The sequence below is a fragment of the Alosa pseudoharengus genome, unplaced genomic scaffold (assembly GCF_046254945.1).
Source record: "Alosa pseudoharengus isolate Yale_2024_CS ecotype anadromous, Long Island Sound unplaced genomic scaffold, YU_APseudo_1.1 YU_APseudo_1.1_scf_1, whole genome shotgun sequence".
NCBI classification, from domain to species: Eukaryota; Metazoa; Chordata; class Actinopteri; order Clupeiformes; family Clupeidae; genus Alosa; species Alosa pseudoharengus.
Window position 1 is genome coordinate 2142272 of NW_027468564.1, and position 27987 is coordinate 2170258.

At 40.8% G+C, this 27987-nt stretch overlaps 1 protein-coding gene across 1 annotated transcript; it reads left to right on the forward strand.

The window, feature by feature from the left end:
* The first annotated feature begins 2671 nt into the window (after positions 1-2671).
* LOC143120286 (uncharacterized) lies at positions 2672-27756 on the forward strand. The gene is made up of 5 exons (XM_076281364.1): positions 2672-2808; positions 5502-5810; positions 15135-16784; positions 18080-19594; positions 24876-27756. Exons 2-5 carry the CDS (start codon positions 5540-5542, stop codon positions 27446-27448), a joined length of 6009 nt encoding a protein of 2002 aa, XP_076137479.1. The 5' UTR covers positions 2672-2808; positions 5502-5539; the 3' UTR covers positions 27449-27756.
* The last annotated feature ends 231 nt before the right edge of the window (positions 27757-27987 follow it).

Consider the following 27987-nt stretch of genomic DNA (forward strand, 5'->3'; position numbering starts at 1 on the left):
AAGTAAATAATATAATTCAATTTAATCATACATTCTACTGAAGGTTGTGTCCCATGATCTCCCTACCCATTCATCTCGGTGGAATACTTTACGAACCCTTCTTTTAACACATGACAAACCATATCAGAATAAACAGGAGACCTTACCGGACACAAAGGTGTAAAGCAGTCCCCGGTACAGTTAGCCGTTCCAGAGTAATCCAGTTTTGAATTTGCAGTAAAGTTCGACATACATGAATGTCTCCAAATTTGGGCTTTAAGTTTTACAATGTGTTTAAAATGTTCCACATGATTTCATAACGGGCCAAATACAAAATAAATGTTACAAATATCGCCTAGATATTGGTAAATCAGAGGACAGCTGACTAAGAGTTTGTGAAAGTAGCCTTAATGATCACAAAATGCTAAGCATGCCTCTAGGCTATTTGAGTTTCTTAAAGCTGAGCTGTGCTTAAATTGTTCAATACATGATTTCATAACAGGCCAAATATAAAATAAATGTTATATATATAGCCTAGATATCTGTAAATATTAGATGATCAGATGATTTACAGTTCTATGTTATGTCATGTTTCATGTTTTTGTAATGTTTCATACAGTGATGCAGGTCTACTGCAGTGAATAGGCTAAATACAACTTTGATCATTTTTTATAGCCTACTACTGTATAGTTAACTTTGGCCTTGGTGCCCTGACATGTGGCCTTTGTGCCCCCCACTAAATATGCCCAACTGAAGGCCAAGTGGCCTTGCCCCCAGAATGGTGAAATTCCAAGCCTGATGATGACCATTTTCTGTCGTCAAATTCGGACCAACAAATTAAATAATATAAGTCTAACGCGGAGAAAATAAATTTCAAATGTTCACTTCAAATCACAGCTCACTGCATAACTTCACCGAGACTAAGATAACAATAAGTTCTGATAACTTTTGCACATGACTGACGTGTTTCATATTATTAACCCCCAAAACGGAATAAAGTGTTAGTGGGGACATGCCAGTTTGTTGTACATCAGTTTTGGTATGTGAGGCAAAGATGAACCTACTTTGTTGTTTTGAGGCTTGCATATGCCCATGTTAAATTGTGATAGCACCAGTTAACATGGGCGTATATTTCTCACATATATTATTAACCTGTGTTAACTTTGACTAAAAGTGCAATATATACATACAAATCCTGCATTAATTTCAACGGCTTGTAGTGTAGTGGTATAGACGATATAGAAGCTAATCTGATCAACTTTCTTGTCCATGCATGGTTCGAATCCCAGCTAGATCGCTAGTATTATTTTTTTCCATTCATTCAGTATGTGTCATATTTGTGGATAATGCTTAAACGGACATGTATTAGACATACAGGGGCGATGTTTTCAGCGATATCCGTTATTGTCTCACTTGCAAACACTTCGTGAAAATGTAGCCTAAACCTGCACTATCGGAGGCAGAGCAGATTAAGAAGTAGGCAGGGTCTTGTTGAATATTCACTGATTTTATGCAAATATCACCAGTTGAACTGCTCACCATCTAAACTGGAACACCGGAACAAATTATGCACAACATTAAATACCAGTACATAACCTGAACAAAACCTACCAGCTACTAGGTTAAGTTCATAGTGACCTACATAGCCTGATCATTTTGTAACTGAAATCCCAGGTTTACAGCGTAGGCTACTCTGGGACTGGGTTAAGTAAGGGATAATGTATAGAACGCCGGTCATTATGGAGAAAATAAGTCCCGACAGGGCGAACCGGACCCCGACGCGCCAGCGGAGGGGTCTTGTTTCGCCCTGAAGGGGCTTATTTTCCCATAATGACCGGCGTTCTATACATTATCCCACTTATTATACGGCTACTTGCCAAAACGAAAAAATAAACTCCATGATATGTCTCTTTACACTTATTTGTTACCGTTTCGTCGTGGCTTTTGCTGAGAAACAAATAGTTCGCAACACACGCTGAACTTGAATCAAACATTCTTTAGAACACAGCTGATCAACCGTCTGCTTTCACTTTTGAATGAAGTTCCAAGCGCAAACTCCGTTGCCATTGACAGCGGTCATTCTTGTTTTCAGAGGTCCTTTCCCAAGAAATAATGACCGCTAGAACTTTCGGAAATCCCATTCAAGTCAATGGAGCGTTCTACTTGCATTGTGAAGAGCCGTACTTGCCAAAACGAAAAAATAAACTCCATGATATGTCTCTTTACACTTATTTGTTACCGTTTCGTCGTGGCTTTTGCTGAGAAACAAATAGTTCGCAACACACGCTGAACTTGAATCAAACATTCTTTAGAACACAGCTGATCGATCAACCGTCTGCTTTCACTTTTGAATGAAGTTCCAAGCGCAAACTCCGTTGCCATTGACAGCGGTCATTCTTGTTTTCAGAGGTCCTTTCCCAAGAAATAATGACCGCTAGAACTTTCGGAAATCCCATTCAAGTCAATGGAGCGTTCTACTTGCATTGTGAAGAGCCGTATAATAACATAATAAATCCGCTTTCTGGAATACCCATAGAAAGGGAATACCCCCCTGAAAGCCAGATTCAGTTTCCTGCAGTCAAACTCCACTCCACGCGGTGGCAGTAGGGTACAGTTTTCTGGTTGGTTTGCCAGCCACGAGGAATTAATTTATTTCGTGTAGTAGGCTATGCATGGATATTTTACAGCGTCCTCAGAAAGTTTAGGACTTTCGTTGATGTTGCTTCAGAAATGTTGCAATTTGTGGGGATAAAAGCTTGATACACGTCTCGTCTGACACCAAACAGATCATAGTATGCGGAGCAGCCGGTGTCTGTGTATATTTATTTGGTGAGACATCTATATGTTTAACTTGGGGTTCTAGCAGCTAGTTGAATAATATCCAGTCAAATATAGAAGATTCAATTCCATACTGTTTGTATTTGGTTAGTAAGAATGTTCTGTTCTTCGGGGTAAAATAACTCGAGAGAGTTGCTCATCATGGTTTGTAAGACATGAATTGGTGTGCTAGCGTAGCTATTCTTCTATTATCACTGTATTTTGGCTAGCCTTAACTGATGCATTTGCAAACAATTGACAAAACATTAACGGAACAACACTGAATGTAAGCAAACACGTTGGCTTAACGTTTTTGTTAGCAATTTATCGGGAAACTTGATGCTTTGCAACTGATGCTTTAGCCTACCGACAGTCACAGTCTCTGCAAGTGAGAGCTTGAATTCTGTTGGAGTTTTGGTTAGCTCCTTCAACTGCCGTCAAGTCAGAACTGGAGACGTTACTTTTAAACGAGTGGGCACGCTGCCACCCTCACTTTCAAATAACATTTATAATATACGTGACATGTAGCGTAATGGCATATAGGTGCTCAGCTTTCATGGTTTTGTAAGGATAAAGAAAGAAGGATTTGGAGAAAATGCAAATAATTTGACAGAGAAAGGGTAAGTGGAGGTGTTATGGTGTCGGTTCGACCGGGGGTGTGGGTGCTGGCGTCTTGTTTGTGTGATACACTACAGGCTCTGTACATTTAACAATTATTTATTAAATACTACATTAAATAAATAATCAGCATCTCCAAATAATAGTTAACAAAGTAATAACATACAACAGTATACAAATATTTCAAAAATATTTGTGCGATTTTAACAAAGACTATTACAAACTATATAACAACTGCAAAATAAAGTGCAAAACAACAAAATGTGCAAATGTGATTAGTCACTACTTATGGCAGAGATGACAACTAGCATCGCTACAATCCATCCTCCTTGGCTTTAAAAAGAACATTTCAACGGCCCTTTGGTAATTGCACTCCGTTCTGTTGGCCCATTAATGCCTATCTTCATGCAGGCTGTCAGACTGTTGCCCTGCAGCCTGTTCCGCAAGTCTGTCCAGATCTATACACTGAGAGTGAATGAAGTTTAGATTATTTTATAGTTTTGTGTAATGTGGATGGAATTTGAGCGCGGACAGGGATGGATTACTGCACGGGCCCAAGGGGTCAGGGGGCCCTGAAGCCCAAGCCTTTGCATGGAATCATTGCCTCAATATCAACACATCAGGATGTAGGCTATGAATCTGATTGAATTAAAGTATTGGCCATCCCCCCAAAATGCACCAGAATACAGGAAATCGCATCAAACAAATTAAAAATGTGCAAACCCTCCCTCCCACACATATGTGAAAATTAATGGGGGGCCCTTAATACATCTGGGCCCAGGGCCCCAAAAGTTCATAATCCGTCCATGAGCGTGGAGCGCTTTTTAATTGTCGAGTTTAGCATGCTTACTTACAGCTGCTTGTCAATTTCGTTACTCATGCAGGGTTCATTTTATTGATTCTGACACTGAATGTTTGCAAAATCCCGATGTAAATGGAAAATAGTTTTCCAAGATTCAAAGGTGCTTGTCCCAAGGAGAAGTACAAACTGTTATTTGAACTAACTATGTTATGAATTGCATCCACACATCAGCAGCCTTTAAGTGTTGCAATTGCAAGGGTTCCCTCACGAACATCTTAAAGTGACAGGCACTCAATTAGACCTATACAGTACTGAACGTTATTGAATGCTACCTCTGACTAAGAATGCATTACTTTGCACTTGTATAGTCTTTTATTTTGGATATTTATGAGCAAACATATATTGCACTGTTAAGGAATTTATGTTTTCATCATTCAGATATGTAAATCAATGTAAATTGCTATTAGTTAATTAATGGGGAGATAATCAAATCGAATCAACTGAAAAAATGAATTGTTAGATTAATCAATGCATCAAAAAAATAATTGCTAGATTAATCGTTGAAAAAAGAATCGTTTATCCCAGCCCTATAGCCTACCCTTGGGTGAACTTCGTCTTTGTAATGTGGTTTGATAGTCTCTTGAACAATGTGTTTGCTCGACCATTTTATTGTGAACCCTGTATATGTTTAGCTTGGTTTCTTGATGGCTAGCTCGCTAGCTAGTGGGCGTTTAGCGTAGCTAACCAGATCTTCATAGTGCTTCTTTAAGAACCATAACAAAGAACCATAAGATGCATAAGAACCATAACATGCATTAAGAACCACAGCTTGCAGTAGGCTATCTAAAAAGAAACAATGTCAATAATATAAATAGATTAAAAATAAATAAATAATACAACAAATACATTTTTAAAAAAGTTTTATGATCTGTTGTAATATTGTGGTTTTGGAAAGTGAACTAGTTCAAACTGGGCACGTCCATTTTACAGAGGACAAACAACACACACACACACACACACACAGACACACACACAGTACAGAGGACATAGGGTGCAAACATTTGTGTCTCACAGTCTCTCAGTGTGATGCATTCTCTTTGTAAATTATGTTTAAGTTAAAGTGCTAACAAGTGTACCTACTTGAACATAGCCCAGACCAAGAGGTGGCGGTTAGGCCAGTTGATCATGTCAGTTAATTTTGTTTTGTAGTATTTTCTTTCTTTCTTTATTTTCGAGAAAAGGTTTTGAAAGGCATTCTATTGTTTTTGTCTTGCTCTCACTATAGAAAGCGTTGGATGGGATCATCTTTGGTTTGCTGGGAACATGGATCTTGGACTGCTGTTTAATTCTGGTGGCAATGTCACTGAAATGCAGGAGGTTGACCTGCTGAGCGTGATGTTGAAAGAAGAAGATATAAAAGAGGAGGAATATGGTCATATGATTGCATGTCCAAATGGAGACGAAAAGCCTTTTGTAGATCTTGACTGTCAAACTGAAACGGACGTTGCAGAGTCCAGCGTTACTGACGATGAAACATTACAGACAACAGCAGAGATCGAAGTGAAGATTGAGGAGGAGGATGATCTGCCAGGATGTAAGTACTTTCGGAGACAAATCCCATGTATCTTAGATTATTTAACAGTATTTGATATGCATAATCTTAAAGTGTAAATCCAGAATAATTTGAACCCAGGGTCTTTTTCATCATGACAATGAGTCGAACAACCCTTCAAGCTAGCATGCGAGCTGGCTTTTAGCTCAATTTCTCAAATAGCTCAATTGTCAGCACACTCAACTCCCGATCCGAGGTGCTGCTGTTTCGCGGTTTTGAGTCCGAGCATGTGCAGGGCTGAACCACGCACGCAGGTTCAACCCAACGCAGGTTACATGCATCATGTTAGAGGGGGTTCGGGGGTTTCTTCCTGTGAAAATTGTGAAATTCTGGCTGCTAAACATACCATTTTAATGCAGTTTGCGAGGGACAGAAATACTTTAACAGAACAACCAGCAGCCCTCCTATATCTGAGAACTAAGCTAGAGCAGTGGTTCTCAACCTTTTTTCAGTGATGTACCCCCTGTGAAATATTTTTTCAGCCAAGTACCCCCTAACCAGCGCATTCTTTGTCACTTGTCCCTCCGTGTTTTCACAAGAATTACCGCTACGCTTCAACCACGACTCCATCGTTTGAGTTTTGACAGGTGATGGCGGGTGGCATGTGACAGGTTGGGTCGAACCATCCTGGTATGGGGGGGGGGGGCTCTGGGTTTTTAGGATAATGAAATTGAATAGCCTACTGAAATATATAGAATTCATTTTATGAACTTATATTTTCCTGAAATATTTATTAAATAAGTGTTTTTAAAATATTTTTGCATGGATTCTACTTTTTAAATATATGTACATTTTAAAATCTCACGTACCCCCTGGAGTGCCTTAACATACCCCCAGGGGTACACGTACCCCCATTTGAGAACCACTGAGCTAGAGTATCTATTTTGTAACTTAATGTCAAGACATGATGATGACAACTGTATGCTCAAATTTTTGCAGGCATGATTTTAAAAACAGTATCATTGCAGTTTTTATGTTATGATTTTAAATTGGTATGTGACCTTAGAACAATCTTACATTAGCCTTAAAAAGGTGCTGAAGTCTGACTTTGTTTTGCTTTAAATGAAAGGACTTTTATGCCTACCCCAACGTCTGTCCACAAGGCAAGGCAAGACAAGATTTATTTAAATAGCACATTTTCGTACCAGGGCAATTCAAAGTGCTTCACATGCAAAAATAAAAATTAAAAATGGGAAAGTGCATTTATACTCTAAAAATGTACATTAAAAAAAATAGTACAAAAATAGAGTTTTAAATGTATATGTCAATAAAAGCTAAGGCGAGACAAAAATGTTTAATAATAAGACCATAAAATCCATAAAAACCATAAAATCCCTAAAACCAGAAAAGTGTTTGCATAGACGAGGGAGAGGAGAGCTCTAAGGAATGTTGGGATGGAAAGGCATAGGCGAGGGAGAAGAGGTGCGTCTTTAGCCTACTTTTAAACAGCTTGTTGTTGGAGTTGGTTTTTGTGTTCTCAGGTAAGCAGTTCCAAGCTTTAGCGGCATATGAGCTAAAAGCAGCTTCTCCATGTTTAGTTCTGGTAGTGGGTAGGACCAGGAGGAGCCTTTCTTGGGATCTGAGAGACCTGGTAGGGGTGTAGTGCTGCAATAGGTCTTTCAGGTAGACGGGGCCAGTTCCATTTAGAGACTTAAAAACCAATAATAGAATCTTAAAATCAATTCTGTACTGAACTGGTAGCCAGTGGAGGTGTTTGAGGAGTGGTGTAATGTGGTCTGTCCTTTTAGCCCTCATCAGGATTCTGGCTGCCGCATTTTGGACCACAAGGCTCCAAAAGGAATCCCTTACGTCTCCCACACACAGTTGCGTGCGTTGCAGTGCTGGAGACGCATCCCGTTCACTTTACATGGGCTTACGTCATCCGTTGCAAAACTAAATTGTGGGTCTGATGCGTCGTGTTGCTCCCGTCACACCGACATTGTGGTGCGCAAGCTGTTATTTACGGATTTTTAAGGATTTTTCATTGCTGCATGATGCGACTGGCAGAGTGATAATGAGCTGGTAGAGTTTGCTAATGTCAGGATATGCTTCAACAAGACCATTCTGAAGCAGGAACTGGTAAATAGCCATAATCTTGCAGGGTAATATTTGTTTTCCCTGTTCAATCTGTGTATCAGGAGTTTGTATTCCAATTTCAGCTTGACTTGAATTCACATCCCCTTTGTAGTATGCACACAGTAGTATGCTGTTTTACATCCCCTTTGTAGTATGCACACAGTAGTATGCTGCTTGAGGTTTGGGATCTTCTCTAATTATGGTTTTGTTGGGCTGCCTGAGTGTTTGAGAAGAGGTTGGGTCTAAATGCAGAGGTCAAGAGTGGTAAAGTGAAAAATAACCTTCACCTTCTCCTTTTGATTTGTTAGTGTCTGGTTTGACCAGTTGTCATCCAGTCTTCTTGAAACCTTTCTTTGCCTTCTTCTATTCAACATCAGTCTTTGACACCACGGTTTCTGCCTCATTCCACAACTCCTTAGAAACATTGTCTCTCCAAGTCGGACAACTCCATTTTGCAATGATACACAAGATCTACATCTGTGCAGATGTCCATGCCTTCAAGTATTTTGAAAGTGTACCTGTCACTGACACAATTCTACTTAAGACCACCAGATGGAAGCAGAATTCAAAATCAATGGTGTTTTGCTAAGGTGGCATCATAGTGGTGGTTGCTAGGGTACAACTGGTGGTGCTATGCCAAATAAAGCAGTTGCTATGCTGATTGTGAAGGTTATCATGTCTTCTCATTGTCATTGCCATTACTGATGTGTCCTTGTCAGATGCAACAATCTGATCCAATGTCTCCACCACAGAATCTATGATGATGGCTATTTGTGTTGCCCATCTTGTTTTACTCAAGGACTTCAGTGTCTTGGGTCTTCTGGGGTAATTTCCACATCAACTAATTTTTCATATCATTGAACAAGCTATAGTTGTTTTTCAAAGTCGAGAATTTGTGCTTAGTCTTCAAAGACGAGGCAAGGCTTCTTAGCGTTCAGAAAACACACAATGGAACAGACTAGCGAGTGTGCAGGAAGCTGCAGGTGTGTGTTATTGAACATCATGCCTCCTGCCCGCTTCTTTTTGAAAAACAATGAATGCACCAGTCATTCTCCCACGTGTATAACGTGGCAACTATTAAGCAAAGTCGTTAAGAGAAAAGTAATATTTAGCTCGCAATAGCTATCATTAGAAAATGTTTTAATACCCTTCCTTATACCTGCCTTATTTACACAATTACAGTGTGAGAGTTCAAAGTTGTCAAAATTATTTGAGCCCATATTTCATTAAGTTTACTTTACATAGTGACAATAACACTATGGTTACATTTAAATACAGTGAATTGCCTTGTTTAGTACATATTTTAAATCTTCCATAAATATGCGCACAGGATTGTGGGTGTTCCAAGCATGCAGAGGATACACACATGCATCCTCGAAAATTCTCAGAACGAAGGACTCAGCACTTGATAGAATTGTAAAGCACCCTTGACATTGGAACAGTGCTCGGCGAGATTTAATGACGTAACATACTTGAAAAAGCAGCTTTGAGGGATCCGTCCTTGACTATGACAAACAGCCAGTGTCTTTTGGCGGAACCTTCCATGAACACAGTCTCCAAAGCAGTCTTCCAATCCCTAAACCCCTCAGCAGAAAAATTGTCATCCAAAAATTCGACACAGAAACCAAAAAGCAGCATCATGCTCAAAATATGACTTGTTGAAACACCTGAGTTTGCTTCCATGTAAAATGTTTGGATATCTGTCTTCCTCAATGACTCCAAAGAAGTTGTTAGAGGGTATATTTTTACAAGACATATTTTTACCACTACAAGACTCATACAATGGGCATAGCAATGCACAAAATATGCCTGGTCATTGGTCAGTTTTATAATCGCTTGTACGCCCCTACATGACATGGCAGCACAGCCATCATATCCCTGTCCTCTGATGTTGCTGACTTCAAGGCTGTATTTCTCCGTTGTCTCCGTTGTGCAGTTGTATCTTTCACATGCACAAAATCAATTAGGCTCTCCTGAATATTGGCTGTTTTGTCAACAAAATGGAGAATAATTGACAACTGATCCTGTTTAGCGGAGTCTGAAGTTGTGTCACGGCACACAGAATAATTTTGCTTCCTTCTTTTCATCTTTTATTTTTCTTCTGACTTCTTTTGCAGCCAATCATTGAATTTCTGACAGAAAGGTAACTGGGTACACCTTAGGGGTTTTCTTAGCCAATTCGATAGAGATGTCCCGACACCATTTTTTTTCAAACCGATACGATGTATGAGTATTTACATTTGTGTTAGGGCTGCACAATTAATCGAATTTTAATCACGATCACGATTTTGGCTTCCCACGATCAAATTTGCGTGATCGAGCGATATTAAAAATGCGTGCTCTACCCATTGAACCAACCTGGCAACCCATAGAACACTCCGCTACAAAACAATGTGCCTGCATGCAGCCTACTAATGACAACTGTTCCCTGCACTGCTCAGCCTGATGCAATGCTCAGTTTGGATGCACTGTGGACTAGTAGCATTATGTTAACTATTAGTAGGCTAGTTAGACTATACAAAAAAACGACGATCAAAAATCAAATGTGTGGCACGGCAGGCCAAGAGCTTGTCCCTCGAAACGGATCATCCGTTGTTCGAAAATATTTCGGATTTCAGGCAAGTGGAGTTAACCAAAAACTTAAGCAAAGCAGGGCTCTCAACTCATACCGTGAAACACATCACATCAAACCACACATGCCTTTTTATCACGTTAACTTTTAGTCCTTGTTTGCTTCCTCCGATATAGCCTATAATAAGAGTTGAGCTAACGACGGGATCCGTGAATTATATTAATGTATTTTATAAGCTACATGTGCAACCTACAATGCATATGCGTTTCAAGACACAGCCTACTCAAAACGAGTGAACAATAATGAAATTGTAGCCTACACGTCAGTGTTTTACATATCAACTAATGACTAAACCAGGGGTGTCCAAACTGCGGCCCGCCACGCACTTTAATCCGGCCCGCCGAGCATTTATTAGTTTATCATAGATCCGGTCCGCCACACTTTAATCCGGCCTGCCAAGCATATAATTAGGTTATCATAGCTAGCTATTTTTTCACAGCGATAGACGACGTTGTGATTAACTTCAGGCTACTGCAAACTGCTTTACACTCTTCCTAAAGAACGTTTACAATGTCAATGTCAAAACAGCTTGTTACATCGAGAGACATAGTATCTCCATTGCAGCAGATCTAACTACGTTATGCTACTCCATTTAATTGGGAACGCATTTGAGCGTGCACGAGAGAGAGCGCAATGGCAACAGTTCCCATTACTGACCATTTACAAACTGAGTGGGCACAGCACTAGCCATAGGCTATTTGAGTGGATCTGGCAAAGGGTCTTAAATTGACAGTGCACCATTTATAAATGAATTAAAAAGCATCAAATTAACAGTATTTCTTAATACTTTGTAATTACTGTGTTGCCGTTAACGTTTCCCCAAATATTAACAAAGTAGCAAGCTGGAAGTTTGGAAGTCGCAGTCAATCTATATTTGCAGTAATTTTGGGGAGTAAATGTGAGGGGAAGAATTTGGGTGAGCCAGATAGCAAGTCCAATATGTTTAAGGGAAAAATATTTTTGTCACTAAAATTAATTAATAATCGTGATAAATAATCGTGATCTCAATATTGATCAAAATAATCGTGATTATTATTTTGGCCATAATCGTGCAGCCCTAATTTGTGTATAGGGTGACCAGACGTCCCGAAAAATTCGGGACAGTCCCGATATCCAAGCAGTTGTCCCGAATCCCGAATCCTGCCCTGAGTCGACTGCATGCAGCCCCCGACGGCAGCTAAGTGTCTGGATGCAGCCCGGCTACTTTGTTTCTTTTTGACGTTCTATAATTAGGCGCGAATATGCACTGATTTCGCGAAGCCGAGGACATTGAATGTGCAGGCAGCGCAGCAGGCAAAGCCAGCGTGTGTGCAAAAAAAATACGTCGCAAGTTCGGCCTAATGTCCATGTCGTTTTAACATAATCTACTTAATCTAACAATTATTTTGTATTCTTACTTAATGACCCATAATTTTGGCAAGGCTTGTTATTAGCGTTAGGCTATTATCCTTATTCTGAAAGGTCTGATTTGCACTGTTACGCAGTCATTGTTTTTTTTTTTCCCCACAATGCCATTTTGAGTTCATGATTTCTCTGTTGTATTTTGAGGCATTCTTGATGTTTGAATAAAAATGTGTTTTGGTACAGGTTTGAAAATTCGCTGTTAGCCTACCATCCCACCCCCCCACCCCCCGCGAAAAAAAAAAGCGTCCCGAATTTCAGCCAATCTCATCTGGTCACCCTATTTGTGTACTTGACGATACCGAGTACCAATACCGATATTTCTGCCGCAAAAGTAACTATAGGCTCCCAGAAAAGAAGACAGAAGACTATTTTAGAACACAGGTTAGAAGACTATTTTTATACAACAATTAAACTATTTGGCACAGTGACCGTTCCCATGTTTCAGTTAAACAAACATTTCAGTCAGCAATGTGATCTGAACTAGCTTAAGTACTTTTTGGGTTGTTCTTCCACATCGGAAAATTGCCTCCTGACAGCTGCAGCTAAGGTCCCTTTCATAGTTTTGATTCCCTGGTCATCGTCGGTCTCTCTAGACAGAAATCTCTGCAGTACAGTGACAACAGGAATCACATGTGCTGCCATAGCAACAGAAGAGCTAACTGTTCGTGTTAACTCCTCAAACGGACCCAGAACAGTCACCGTCTTCTCCAGCAGTGCCCACTGGTGAGCCGTGAGATTATCAGAGAGTTCATATTCGGACACAAAAATTCCCAGAGCCCATTTCTGCTCAATCAGGGACTGGATCATGTCAAATGTACTATTCCAGCGGGTCTGTACATCCTGCTGTAGTCGTTTTGCAGGCTGACCGATCCCTAACTGAATGTCAAATATCTGTTGTAAAACTTAAGTCCGAAACGTCACACAACAGGCCACTGACGTGCTTTTTCACCTCATGAAACACTTTTGGTAGCATAGCGTCTGTAATGTAGTGGTGACTGGGAGTTTTGTATCGCGGCTCCAGTATGCCAAGAAAATGTCGAGATCCTATATTTTCGACAGCCAACAATGGCTGGTCATCAAGTGCAATAACGTATGCAATTCCCTCTGTTATTTTTAGTGCCCGTGGATTATCTCTGGACATCTTCTCACGCTTCTGTAAAACCTGTGTTAATGTTGGCTGCTGAGTTGCTTTAGCTTTACTAAACTGTGTGTATTCAGGGCTATGATGCCTCTTCAGATGTTTGACTAGATCGCTGGTGTTAAATGACATACTTTATTTCCCTCCTCTCGACACCTTAGCTGAACATGACTTACAGTCTGCCTTGCTGTTGTCATCATCCCTTATCTTGAAATGAGCCCAAACCGCCAACATACTTTCCTATGCCTCAGTTCACCTCCTAACTGACAAAGCACTTGCGGCAGCCAGTTTCGTTTTGCAAAATGTACGTGGTATCGGTGCGTGGAATCACCAATTTTTTACGAGTATATGAGGACGGTATCGGCCCGATCCCCAGTATTGGTATCGGACCATCCCTACAATTCGATGTGGGTATGAAGAACTTCATCATATCTTCCCACTAATCCTGTTATTTCTCGGAAAACACCTTTGTTTTTGACGTTTCAGATTCATCATGGCCTCGAAAGGGCAATCTCAATCTGGCGAGTGTAGATGCCATGTCTACAAGGCTGAATACTGCCTGTAATCTGCTCTCCCTTTCTTTTGTTTTAAGCTCAATTTGTTAGGCTGTCTGTGCCAACAGCTGTGCATCATCTGGATCATTTATCAAGTACACTTTTAAAAAAAGTTGCTTGTGGTGTTGGCTTGCGTCATGTCGGTCAAAGTATTTCCCTGTCTCCAAAGCAGTCTTCCAATCCCTGAACCCCTCAGCAGAAAACCTGTCATTCAAAAACACGGAAATCAAAAGGCAGCATATTTTATTTTGTGGTATTCCAACCACTGATACTTCTCAAAATATGGCTTGTTGAAACTCCTGAGTTTGCTTCCATGTAAAATGTTTGTATATCTGTCTTCCTCCCTGTGAATAGTCCCTGTCATTATGTACCTGTCCTTTGCCAGACACTCATTTGGGATGACAATATCAGCATCTTCTTCTGCAAAGTAGTAAAGGCTGTTGCTGACCGGTCTTATATTTGAGTCGTTATAGGCTATGGCTTATTATGGAGCCAACAAAGTCAAAAAAATGATGTGGGGGGTCAGAGGGGGCACGTGACTTCAATGGGCATGACACCTCTGACAGTGTCCCAACATAACGTTTTAGAATATCACGTGACTTCAATGGGCATGACACCTCTGACAGTGTCCCAACATAACGTTTTAGAATATCACGTGACTTCAATGGGCATGACACCTCTGACAGTGTCCCAACATAACGTTTTAGAATATCTGTGATACTAATCTAGCCTTGAAAATCCAGACCCTGGTAATCTAGAAAGATTAGGCCACGAACAATGTGTAATGGCCCAACTCGGGGCGGCACCAAGCATTCATTTGAAAATCTAATTGCACGCATTTGGATAACACTAGACCAATGCTTACTCTGAATGATTGCGGACTTCGACGCAATTGGATAACACTACAATCAATGTTTACTGACCTCCAACGTCGTAACTCTGTTGTCATCAGTTTGGCATGCCTCTGGCCCGCATATCAGATACACCAATTTGATTGGTTCCACGAGATGCAAGGGGGGAAAGTAACGTGCATCAATTGCTCATTGCCAGAGTGTCTCGCATACACAATTCAACTGTGCGCTTGCGAGAACTCTGGATTTCCAGGGTAATACTAATCTGCATTTTTGCTACTAAATATGGCTTTACACAACTGCTGATGATCAAATTCTGTTTTTATTTACATTTTACACAACTTTTTGGAAATAAGGGTTTTATAAGGGTTATGCAAACCTTTAATGCAATTGAATATTCATGGACAGAATGAAGAACTCATCCTCTGCTAGGTTTCTGCAAGGGATTGTCAAGTTATAGGCCGATGTCAGTATCTCACTCATGTCTAAATATGGTTTGTTTTTTGCACGATAGTTTGAACAGCATTTTTTCCAACTAAATGTGTCTTTGATTTGCAGAAGATGATATTGCAATTTATATAGTGCCACAACTTTTTTTGAAATGTGGTTTTAGATCATCTGTGATTCTAACTCGCATGGTAACTCTTCCAGGTATAATGCAAAAGAACCTGCAAAAAGGACGTCTCTACCACTGCACAGTCTGCAGGAAGAGTTTCACGGCCCTGAGTGGACTTGAGGGACACCAGCAAACACACACTGTTGATTTGAATCTAAAGCAGAACACCGGCAAAAGGCCTCATACATGTACAGAATGTGAAAAAGCTTTTACAACACAAACACGTCTTGAAGTCCATATGAGAACGCACACCGGAGAGAAGCCTTATAAGTGTGTCCAATGTGGAAAATGTTTTTCTCAAATTTCAAATCTTAATTTCCATATCATGACACACACTGGAGAGAAGCCTCACACATGTGCCCAGTGTGGAAAAGGTTTTTCACACATTTCAACTCTTAAAATCCATATGCGTACTCACACTGGAGTGAAGCTTCATCGGTGTACCCAGTGTGAAAAAGCATTTACAACACGAACACGTCTTGAAGTCCACATGAGAACGCACACCGGAGAGAAGCCTTATAAGTGTGTCCAATGTGGAAAATGTTTTTCTCAAATTTCAAATCTTAATTTCCATATCATGACACACACTGGAGAGAAGTCTCACACATGTGCCCAGTGTGGAAAAGGTTTTTCACTCATTTCAACTCTTAAAATCCATATGCGTACTCACACTGGAGTGAAGCTTCATCGGTGTACCCAGTGTGAAAAAGCATTTACAACACAAACACGTCTTGAAGTCCACATGAGAACGCACACCGGAGAGAAGCCTTATAAGTGTGTCCAATGTGGAAAAGCATTTTCACTAAATGCACATCTTAAAAGCCACATGCTAATACACACTGGAGAGAAGCCTCATCGATGTGCCCAGTGTGAAAAAGCCTTTATAAAGTCTTCAGATCTTAAACGCCACATGCTCACACACAATAGACAGAAGCCCCATAACTGTGACCAGTGTGGAAAAGGTTTTACACAAATGTCGAGCCTTAAAAGCCACATGCTAATGCACACTGGAGAGAAGTCTCATCAATGTGCAAAGTGTGGAAAAGCTTTTACACAATTTACTGCTCTTAAACGCCATATGCTTACACACTCTGAACAGAAGCCCCATAAATGTGTCCAGTGCGGAAAAAGTTTTGTACAAATTTCACACCTTAAAAACCACATGCTAATGCATACTGGAGAGAAGCCTCATAAATGTGCCCAATGTGGAAAATGTTTTACACAATTTACCGGTCTTAATCGCCACATGCTGACACACACTGGAGAGAAGCCCCATACCTGTGTTCAGTGCGGAAAAGGTTTTAAACAAATTTCAAATCTTAAAACCCATATGCTTGTACATACAAGAGAGACGCCTCATCAATGTGTCCAGTGTGGAAAAACTTTTAGACAAATTTCAAATCTTAATTTCCATATGAGGACACATACTGGTGAGAAGCCTTATACATGTGCCTACTGTGGACAAGCATTTTCACACTTTACAGGGCTCAAAGCCCATTTGCAAACACACTCTGAAGAGAAGCCTCCAGAATGTTCCAAATCCAGTATGACATCACTTACTGGAGAAAAGCCTCATGATCGTTCCAACAGTGACGATGTGCCTCCAACAGAGCCAATGAAGCCTCATGATTGCTCCAACAGTGACGATGTGACAACAGTGAAGAAAGAAGAGGATGAGCTGGAAAGTAAGTAATTTCAGAGATTAATCCCAAGTATTACACAAGTAAGGGATCATGGAAGACACGGCGTTCGGTTCACAGAAACAAATGCATGGTCAAGGTGGTAAAATGGCCCCGAGTTTTACACCTTGTAAGTGCATTTATTTAGGTGAACTGAATGCTGTGGAGTCCATTATCCCGCTTATTCCACTGTTGCCAGATGTGTTGTGTTCATTTCCTGTTATAATTTAAACATTTTAATTGCTAAAACTGTTTGTAGAACGACTTCTTTCTGCCACATATCAACTAATTTCTCAACTTGCAGGACAAACTGCCATTACTAGTTCTAGTCGTTAGTTCCATTTCTTCCGTTGTCAATCAGGCATATCCCAGGATTCTTTTTAACCTTAGCTGTGAAACATTGCTATTTTACTTAGCCTACTGCCATCCAACTAGCTAAAAGCCATCTCTGTCATGTTTGGTATCTATTCAACAGTACTTTATTTCAGCACGTTGCTCTCACTAAATCTGTAACACCTTGTTTGTAACAGCTACAAAATTTGACTACAGTTCTAAAACACAACTCATGCTATATATTTAGAACATTTTAGAACAAACTACTACTACTAAAGGACTAAAATTAGGTACATTTCATTTGTTTTGCACTTTCTAAATGATGCAAGATTTATCCTAATAACATGAACTGTGGACACACGTGGAAGTGTGAGGAGGTACAAACAATGCTTGATAGATAGTTTGGCTTAGTATGTGGCAACGCAAATCAGATTATTAGTATGTGGCAACGCAAATCAGATTATTTTCTAGTCTCAGTCGGGACTCGTTCTCAATCTCCACAATTTGCCAAAAGTGACACATGCAAACAGTGTAATAGGAGATCTGCCCGTAAAGCTGTTGCTACAGTGGTAACTCTAAAGTTGAATTAAGCAAGTTAACTCTCAAGCTTTTTCTCATTTGCTCATTTATTTAGACCATGTCCACAGATGCGTTTTGACCTAAGCAATCATCAATTTATTGCCTGCTGCAGACCAAACAGGTCTGAAAACGCCCCAAGAAACATTAATGCCCTCTTGACGTTTTCCATTAGGAATGCACCGATTGTGAAGTTCTGGGCCGATGTCGATATCTCACTCGTCTAAATATGGTTTCTTTTTTGCACAATAAAGTTTAAACAGCATTTTTTTGCAACTAAATGTGCATTTGATTTGCAGATCATAGCTGTTTTTTATTTACATTTTACATAGTTCCTGATAAATGAGGTTTTGGAACAATCGCAATTCTAACTTGCACATTAACTCTTCCAGGTATATCAGAACACCAACCTTTAATGCAACTGAAGACTCATGGACAGAATGATGAACTCCACATGCAACATAAAGGAAGTCTCTACCACTGCACAGTCTGCAGGAAGAGTTTCACGGTCCTGAGTGCACTTGAGGAACACCAGCAAACACACACTGTTGATTTGAATCTAAAGCAGAACACCGGCAAAAGGCCTCATACGTGTACAGAGTGTGAAAAAGCTTTTACAACACGAACACGTCTTGAAGTCCATATGAGAACGCACACCGGAGAGAAGCCTTATAAGTGTGTCCAATGTGAAAAATGTTTTTCATACAGTTCAACTCTTAAACGCCACATGCTAACACACACTGGAGTAAAGCTTCATCAGTGTACCCAGTGTGAAAAAGCATTTAAAACACAAACACGTCTTAAAGACCATATGGTAACTCACACTGGAGAGAAGCCTCATAAATGTGCCCGGTGTGGGAAAGCATTTTCAGCAAATGCAAATCTTAAAAGCCACATGCGAATACACACTGGAGAGAAGCCTCATCAATGTGTCCAGTGTGGAAAAGCATTTATAAAGTCTTCAGATCTTAAACGCCACGTGCTTACACACACTAGAAATAAGCAAAGGCAGAATACCATCAAAGACACTCATAACTGTACCCAGTGTGGAAAAGCTTTTGAAGAGTGTGCACATCTTAAACCCCACATGCTTATTCACACTGGAGAGAAGCCCCATAGCTGTGTCGAGTGCGGAAAAGATTTTTCACTAATTTCAGGTCTGAAATCCCACATGCTAATACACACTGGAGAGGAGCCTCATCGATGTGAACAGTGCGGAAAAACTTTTTCACAAATTTCAACTCTTAAAACCCATATGCTAACACACACCGGAGAGAAGCTTCATAAATGTGTCCATTGTGGAGTTTTTCTTTCAGACGTTGCACACCTGAAAACCCACATGCTAACACACTCTGGAGAGATGCCTCATGAATCTGAACAGTCTGGAATCACTTTAACACAATTCTCCAGTGTTGAAAATGACGATAACACTGGAGGGAAGCCTCATCAATGTGCTCATTGCGGAAAAACTTTTTCACTAATGCAAAGTCTAAAAACTCATATGCGAATACACCTGGGAGAGAAGCCCCATCAATGTGCTCAGTGTGGAAAACATTTTTCACAAATTTCACATCTTAAATCCCACATGCTAATACACACTGGAGAAAAGCCTCATCAATGTGTCCAGTGTGGAAAAACTTTTAGACAAAGTTCAAATCTTAATTCCCATATGAGGACGCACACTGGTGAGAAGCCAAATAAATGTGCCTACTGCGGAAAAGCATTTTCACACTTATTGGGGCTCAAAACCCATTTGCAAACACACTCTGGAGAGAAGCCTCCAGAATGTTCCAAATCCATTGTGACATCACATACAGGAGCGAAGCCTCATGAATGTTCCAACAGTGACGATGTGACAACAGTGAAGAAAGAACAGGATGAGCAAGAGCATGATTATCGGCTGGAAAGTAAGTAATTTCAGAGACTAATCTCAAGTATTACACATGTAACTAAACAGTTTGATATTAGGGTTTTGTACCTTTCACATTTGATCCGATATTTGTACCAGTGCCTGGTGTTCGGTGTCTTTTTTTCTCTCTTTTTTTTTCCCTTTGGTACGTTGCCCTCATTGAATCTGTAATGCCTGGTTTGTAACAACTACAGAATTTGATTACAGTTATAAAACAGAATTCTGGAGCGAGAACGAACTGGCGGAGCTTGTCAGCAAAAATCAGGCTTGTGGACTTTCGGTGCTTACAAACAGTTGCTTTGCGTCACCGCATGCCAGTAGGTGTTCCCGACAGTCAAGGGGTGTGTAGCCTACTATGCAAATGCCTTGAAGTAGGACTATAACCGTAATTTGATTGGTGCAGCACAAGTTGAACTTTTCGACGGGGGCGATGGGAGCAACGCAACGCAACTGACCCACAATTAATTTCTGCAACGGATGACGTAATCCCATGTAAAGTGAACGAGATGCGTCTCCAGCACTGCACTGCACGCAACTGTGTGTAAGCATCGTAACGGCTCCCGCACACAACTGTGTGTAAGCATCGTAACGGCTCCCGCACACAACTGTGTGTAAGCATCGTAACGGCTCCCGCACACAGCTGTGTGTAAGCATCGTAACGGCTCCCGCACACAGCTGTGTGTAAGCATCGTAACGGCTCCCGCACACAGCTGCGTTCCATCAACGCATGCCAGTGGGTGCTCCCGACGGTAGCTATGCAAATGACTTAAAGGAACACGCCACCCAAAATCAGTAGTGATATATGTTCTTACCGTAACTTTCACGAGTTGAGTCGTACCTCTCCCGCGTCGGTAGGTGCACTCAAACGCTCTGTCGCGCGGCGCGAATGTGTTAGCATGTTGCTATGCTAGCGGGCTCTGCCGTGGCCGTAGAGAGAGGCACATAGCAGTATTCAAACACCTCCACGTTTTACCTACTTAAATACAGTTGCACGAGTAGTTGATGAAAAATGTTAGGGCACACAACATGAAACGTGACGATTTTCCAAGCGAATAAACATGAGAACTACAATGTGTGGCGCAATAGCACTTGGGAGTACTTCGACCTAGCGTGGTAATATTATTAACACCTAATTGTAGATCCTATCCACCACAGAGTTTAGAATCCATGCTGGATCGACCCTCAGCCTCTCCCTCCCCTCTGAGCGAGAGAGGCACACACACTAGAGGTGGTGGCTGGTTGTTTTAATGTAGGCTATATGGGTGATGCAGCGCTGCTGACGTGAGGCTAGAAAGCCCTTGCCTGTTCTAGAAAGACTGATCTAATGCAGCAAATATATTAAAAGGCAAAAGTCGTACATTGGCTAGGCCTATCCCCAGAATATCAGCAGCAAACTCAGTCTCTGTCGCGCAAAACAGTCTCCAAATAAAACGCACATCGGAAAAAGAAGGTAAGAAAAATAGTCGGAAAACTTAGATGTGTAAGGCAAGCAAGCAAGTTTGGCGGTTGTTACTAAAAATGTGAACATGCACGTTGCATTGTTGTGCGGTGGACTTTCAGAATGAATGGAGTCGGAGTTTCTTTAATATCGAGGCGTCATATTTGTCCGATGGCCTGCTATAAAATTAATTAGTAACAACCGCCAAACTTGCTTGCTTGCCTTACACATCTAAGTTTTCCGACTATTTTTCTTACCTTCTTTTTCCGCTGTGGATGTTAGTGAGTTTGTAGAAGTTTTAGCTCTTACGTTCTGAACATCTCGCACTGCCATCGCCCGATGTCATTTCTTAGTCATATCACTCTCTGTCTCTCTTTTAAATGCCTATTCCCTGAATGGTAGGCTACAATTATGTGTTTTATATATAGGCTAATATCTAAACAAAATAACCCAGGCAGTCTCATCTAGGATATAACACAGGTTGAAGTTGGTTCTATTTAGGGAGGTGAACATCTGTAGATGACTCAGAAATGACATCGGAAGACAAGGAGTGAATATGGCAAGAGGCAAGCCGAAGTCTGCTGACAAGGGCCCGACGGTAATTGTAAAGCAATTTACAAAAGATTCACTGAACAAAAATGCTGATGTGGTACATGAAAATGTAGCTAAAAATGTGGAGAATGCAATGCAATCAAGCATTTTGGACAATATATTGTCACAAGCTGGCAGAATAGGCAACAGGCCGATGTGCGTTTTATTTGGAGACTGTTTTGCGCGACAGAGACTGAGTTTGCTGCTGATATTCTGGGGATAGGCCTAGCCAATGTACGACTTTTGCCTTTTAATATATTTGCTGCATTAGATCAGTCTTTCTAGAACAGGCAAGGGCTTTCTAGCCTCACGTCAGCAGCGCTGCATCACCCATATAGCCTACATTAAAACAACCAGCCACCACCTCTAGTGTGTGTGCCTCTCTCGCTCAGAGGGGAGGGAGAGGCTGAGGGTCGATCCAGCATGGATTCTAAAATCTGTGGTGGATAGGATCTACAATTAGGTGTTAATAATATTACCACGCTAGGTCGAAGTACTCCCAAGTGCTATTGAGCCACACATTGTAGTTCTCATGTTTATTCGCTTGGAAAATCGTCACGTTTCATGTTGTGTGCCCTAACATTTTTCATCAACTACTCGTGCAACTGTATTTAAGTAGGTAAAACGTGGAGGTGTTTGAATACTGCTATGTGCCTCTCTCTACGGCCACGGCAGAGCCCGCTAGCATAGCAACATGCTAACACATTCGCGCCGCGCGACAGAGCGTTTGAGTGCACCTACCGACGCGGGAGAGGTACGACTCAACTCGTGAAAGTTACGGTAAGAACATATATCACTACTGATTTTGGGTGGCGTGTTCCTTTAAGTCATTTGCATAGCTACCGTCGGGAGCACCCACTGGCATGCGTTGATGGAACGCAGCTGTGTGCGGGAGCCGTTACGATGCTTACACACAGCTGTGTGCGGGAGCCGTTACGATGCTTACACACAGTTGTGTGCGGGAGCCGTTACGATGCTTACACACAGTTGCGTGCGGGAGCCGTTACGATGCTTACACACAGTTGCGTGCGGGAGCCGTTACGATGCTTACACACAGCTGTGTGCGGGAGCCGTTACGATGCTTACACACAGCTGTGTGCGGGAGCCGTTACGATGCTTACATACAGTTGTGTGCGGGAGCCGTTACGATGCTTACACACAGTTGTGTGCGGGAGCCGTTACGATGCTTACACACAGTTGCGTGCAGTGCAGTGCTAGAGACGCATCTCGTTCACTTTACATGGGATTACGTCATCCGTTGCAGAAATTAATTGTGGGTCAGTTGCGTTGCGTTGCTCCCATCGCCCCCGTCGAAAAGTTCAACTTGTGCTGCACCAATCAAATTACGGTTATAGTCCTACTTCAAGGAATTTGCATAGTAGGCAGTGTTGTGCGTGAACGTACGTATACGTAAATTACGTATAACCGTAATTTAATTGGCTGGTGCATAGGGCTGGGATAAACGATTATTTTTTAAACGATTAATCTAGCGATTATTTTTTCGATGCATCGATTAATCTAACGATTCATTTTTTCAGTTCGATTTCGATTCGATTATCTCCCCATTAATTCACTAATAGCAACTTATACATGTTTATTTACACATCTGAATGAAAAAAACATGAATTCTTTAACATTGCAATATATGTTTATTGCTCTTAAGATTCCAAAATAAAAGACTATACAAGTGCAAAGTAATGCATTCTTAGTCAGAGGTAGCATTCAATAAAGTTCAGTAGTGTATGTCTAATTGAGTGCCTGTCATATTAAGACGTTCGTGTGGGAATCCTTGCAATTAACATTAACACAGTTAAAGGCTGCTGATGTGTGGATGCAATTCATGTAGTTAGTTCAAATAACGGTTCGTACGTCTCCTTTGGACAAGCACTTTTGAGTCTTGGAAAACACTTTTCCATTTACATCGGGATTTTGCAAACATTCAGAGTCAATAAAATGAGCCCTGCATGAGTAACGAATAAGCAGCTGCAAGTAAGCATGCTAAACTTGACACCCAAACAGTATTCTAACGTTAGCTTTGAGATACTGCTCGATTGCATACTGTAACTTAACTTAGTTTAGTCTCCTCAATGTACTGTGTTGTGATAAGACCTTAGCAGAGTTTACTTTAACTTTAATTCAGCAGTTTTAATGCTGCAAATTTGCGCAGCATGGTCACGATGCTAAGCGGATTTAATAGCAATTTAGCCCACTGTGTTCTATGCAGTGCTTCTATGTGGCAACAACAATCCTTCAACAATCGTGATTTTGTTAAATGCACATGCAGAGGAGGAGCAGCGGGCTCGTTACGAGAGAGCAGGCGGGGCGAGGAAAGGCTGTGTGAGTAAAAAGTGCAGCTCAATGAAATTATTTTATCTTCAATGAAATTATTTTATCTTATCTTTAATTTAAATAGTAGGCCTACAACATAGAACATCAATGTGTGGTGGCCGGTTTTGATTTCGTGGTGCCCAGCCACAGATTAGTCAACGTATGGAAAACACTGAAGGTGTAAAATTAAAAATATTTAGCTTGACGAACCGACGCTCATATTTTGCGTCGACGTATTTTTTGCGTCGACGTCATCGATTAAGTCGACGCGTTGTCCCAGCCCTACTGGTGCAGTCTGTTGTTCGCTTGTCCGTAATTTGATTGGCTGGTGCCGCCTGTTGGTGCAGCAACAGCTGAACTTCCCAACGCGATGCGACGGGGTGAACGGGGTGCGTCTCCAGCACTGCAACGCAGTGAGTAGAACTGACACTCGACCATTTAAAAACAGCACTCACTGATGCACTTATTCCTATTGTACTCTACCATTTTTAAATTGTCCTGGAATTGTTGAGAGAATTGCTTTAAAGCAACACCAAAAAGGTTTTTGTACCTTAAAATAATGTTTCCAAAAATCGTTTCAGTGGTTCAGCAACTCGTAACAGGGTGAACGGCAACTGGTTACAGCGCCCGTACCATATTAGTTGGTCCATCTCTCTCCCAATCCTGTCACACTCCACTGTCGAATTTAAATTCATAAAAAATTGGCCGCGTGCATGCGAAGTTCTGGGCCAATGTCGATATCTTACTCATGTCTTTTTTTGCACAATAGAGTTTAAATGCCATTTTTTGCAACTAAATGAGGCTTTGATTTGCAGAAGGATCATATTCTATTTTTATTTGCATTTTACATAGTGCCCCAATTTTTTTTTAAAATGTGGTTTTGGAACGTCTGCGATTCTAACTCGTATGGTAATGCTTCCAGGTTTATCAGAACAGCAACATTCAACACAACAGAAGATTCAAGAACAGAATGATGACCTCCATCTGCTTGAGGAACACCAGCAAACACACACTGTTGAATTGAATTTAAAGCAGAACACTGCAAAAAGGCCTCATAAATGTCCGGAATGTGGAAAAGCATTTCCAACAAGAACACGTCTTGAACTCCACATGAGAATCCACACTGGAGAGAAACCTCATCAATGTGCCCAGTGTGGAAAAGCATTTTATATGATTTCACATCTTAAATCCCATATGCAAATACACACTGGAGAGAAACCTCATAAATGTGCCCAGTGTGGAAAAGCTTTTTCATACAGTTCAACTCTTAAAACCCATATGCTAATACACAGTGGAGAAAAGCCTCATCAATGTGCCCAGTGTGGAAAAGCATTTTATATGATTTCACATCTTAAATCCCATATGTTAATACATACTGGAGAGAAACCTCATAAATGTGCCCAGTGTGGAAAAGGTTTTTCATACAGTTCAACTCTTAAAACCCATATGCTAATACACACTGGAGAAAAGCCTTATCAATGTGCCCAGTGTGGAAAATGTTTTTCACTAAGTGCACAACTTAAATGCCATATGCAAATACACACTGGAGAGAAGCCTCATAAATGTGCCCAGTGTGGAAAATGTTTTTCATACAGTTCGACTCTTAAAAGCCATATGCAAATACACACCGGAGAGAAGCCTCATAAATGTGCCCAATGCGGTAACATTTTTTCACACGTTTCAACTCTTAAACGCCATATGCTAACACACACTGGAGAGAAGCCCCATAGCTGTGTACAGTGCGGAAAGGGTTTTGCAGAAAAGTCAACTCTTAAAAGCCATATGCGTACACACACTGGAGTGAAGCTTCATCAATGTACCCAGTGTGAAAAAGCATTTAAAACACGAAGATATCTTAAAGTACATATGATGATTCACACTGGACAGAAACCTCATAAATGTGTCCAGTGTGGAAAAGGTTTTTCATTAAGTGCAAATCTTAAAAGCCATATGCTAATACACACTGGAGAGAAGCCTCATCAATGTGCCCAGTGTGGAAAAGATTTTTCATACAGTTCAACTCTTAAAAGCCATATGCTAACACACACTGGAGAGAAGCCTCATCAATGTGCCCAGTGTGGAAAAGGTTTTTCATACAGTTCAACTCTTAAAAGCCATATACTAACACACACTGGAGAGAAGCCTCATCAATGTGCCCAGTGTGGAAAAGGTTTTTCATACAGTTCAACTCTTAAAAGACATATACTAACACACACTGGAGAGAAGCCTCACCAATGTACCCAGTGTGGAAAATGTTTTTCTCAAATGTCTAATCTTAATATCCATATGGTTAGACACATAGAGAAGCCCCATAACTGCTTCAAGTGTGGTAAAGGTTTTTCACAAATTTCAACTCTTAAAAGGCATATGGTTGTACACACGGGAGAGAAGCTGAATAAATGTGCCCAGTGTGGAAAAGCATTTAAAAAGCCTTCAGATCTTAAACGTCACATGCTTACACACACTAGAGATTCGCAAAAGCAGAATACTAACGTGGACACTCATAAATGTGTCCAGTGTGGAAAAACGTTCGCTTACCTTTCACATCTTAAAACCCACATGCTAATGCACACGGGAGAGAGGTGTCATCAGTGTGACCATTGTGGGAAAGCTTTTTTATATTTTTCCATTCTTAAACGCCACATTCTTACACACACTGGAGAGAAGCCCCATAGCTGTGTACAGTGCGGAAAAGGTTTTGCAAAAAAGTCAACTCTTAAACGCCACATGCTAACACACACTGGTGAGAAGCTGCACAAATGTGTCCACTGTGGAATTTTTTTTTTACATGTTGAACATCTCAAAGGTCATGCGCAAGTACACTCTGGAGAGAAGCCTCATCAATCTGCATTTGAAGATGCTAAATGCCATATGCTAACACAATCTGAAGAGAAGCCTCATGAATCTTTCCAGTATGGAAATGCTTTTACACAATTATCTAGTGTTAAAAAGCGCAGGCTAGTACACACTGGAGAGAAGTCTCATCAATGTGCTCAGTGTGGAAAAGGTTTTCCAAAAATGTCAAATCTAAAAATGCATATGCTTGTACACACTAGAGAGAGGCCCCATAAATGTGTCCAGTGTGGAAAAGGGTTTTCACAAATGTCAAGTCTTAAAGTTCATATGCGAATACACACTGGAGAGAAGCCTCATCAATGTGTCCAGTGTGGAAAGGCTTTTACACAAATTTCAAATCTTAATTATCATATGCTGATGCACACTGGTGAGAAGCCATATAGATGTGCATACTGTGGAAAAACATTTACATGCTTTGTGAGTTTCAAATGCCATATGCGAACACACTCTCGAGATAAGCCTCCTTTTTTTTCCAAATCCATTGTGACATCACACTCTGCAGAGAAGCCTCCAGAATTGTCCAAATCCATCGTGACATCACACTCTGGAGAGAAGCCTTCAGAATGTTACGATTCCATTGTGACAATACATACTGTAGAGAAACCTCATGAAGAGGTCCAGTGTGGAGAAAGACCATAAATTTCAAATCGTCAACACCACATGACTCCTTAGTATACATACATGAATTTTTTTTACCAAGGTATGCTAGGGGGCGATTTGCTTCCTTTTCACAAGTGCAGAAACATTCCATATTAGCATCATTTGTTTGCTAATTAGCTAACTTAGCCCTTTTCAGTGTGACATAGTAAAAAAGTTGACATTACTTCTTGAACATTGTCACACATCTGCATTTGTTAAATTTTCTTAATAAATGATTTCAGTAAGGATACTAATGTTTTCTTCTTTGTATAAAATTGGTGTTCCAAAAATGATATTGTTCATTGTGTGATTTAATCTTCACTATTACTGTGAAATATCCAACCACTTCAAGGGCCCAACAACGGACAAAGTATGAAGTTTAGTGCCAAGACTATCCACTATTCTAAACACTCATTATTTCATTGTTGATATTTCTCATTATTATCAACGTCATTGGGGAAATTGCTCCACAGTTAGCATTGTGCTAGTTGAGCTGTGTTTTGGTAGCCTGGAAAGTCCAGACCCTGATAATCTAGAAA

Excerpts from the sequence above, each read along its gene's own strand:
- LOC143120286 (XM_076281364.1), top strand. The coding sequence starts at position 5,540 with ATGGATCTTGGACTGCTGTTTAATTCTGGTGGCAATGTCACTGAAATG. Across the intron at positions 16,785-18,079 it reads AGAAGAGGATGAGCTGGAAA|GTATATCAGAACACCAACCT; the intron begins GTAAGTAATTTC and ends TAACTCTTCCAG. Across the intron at positions 19,595-24,875 it reads GCATGATTATCGGCTGGAAA|GTTTATCAGAACAGCAACAT; the intron begins GTAAGTAATTTC and ends TAATGCTTCCAG.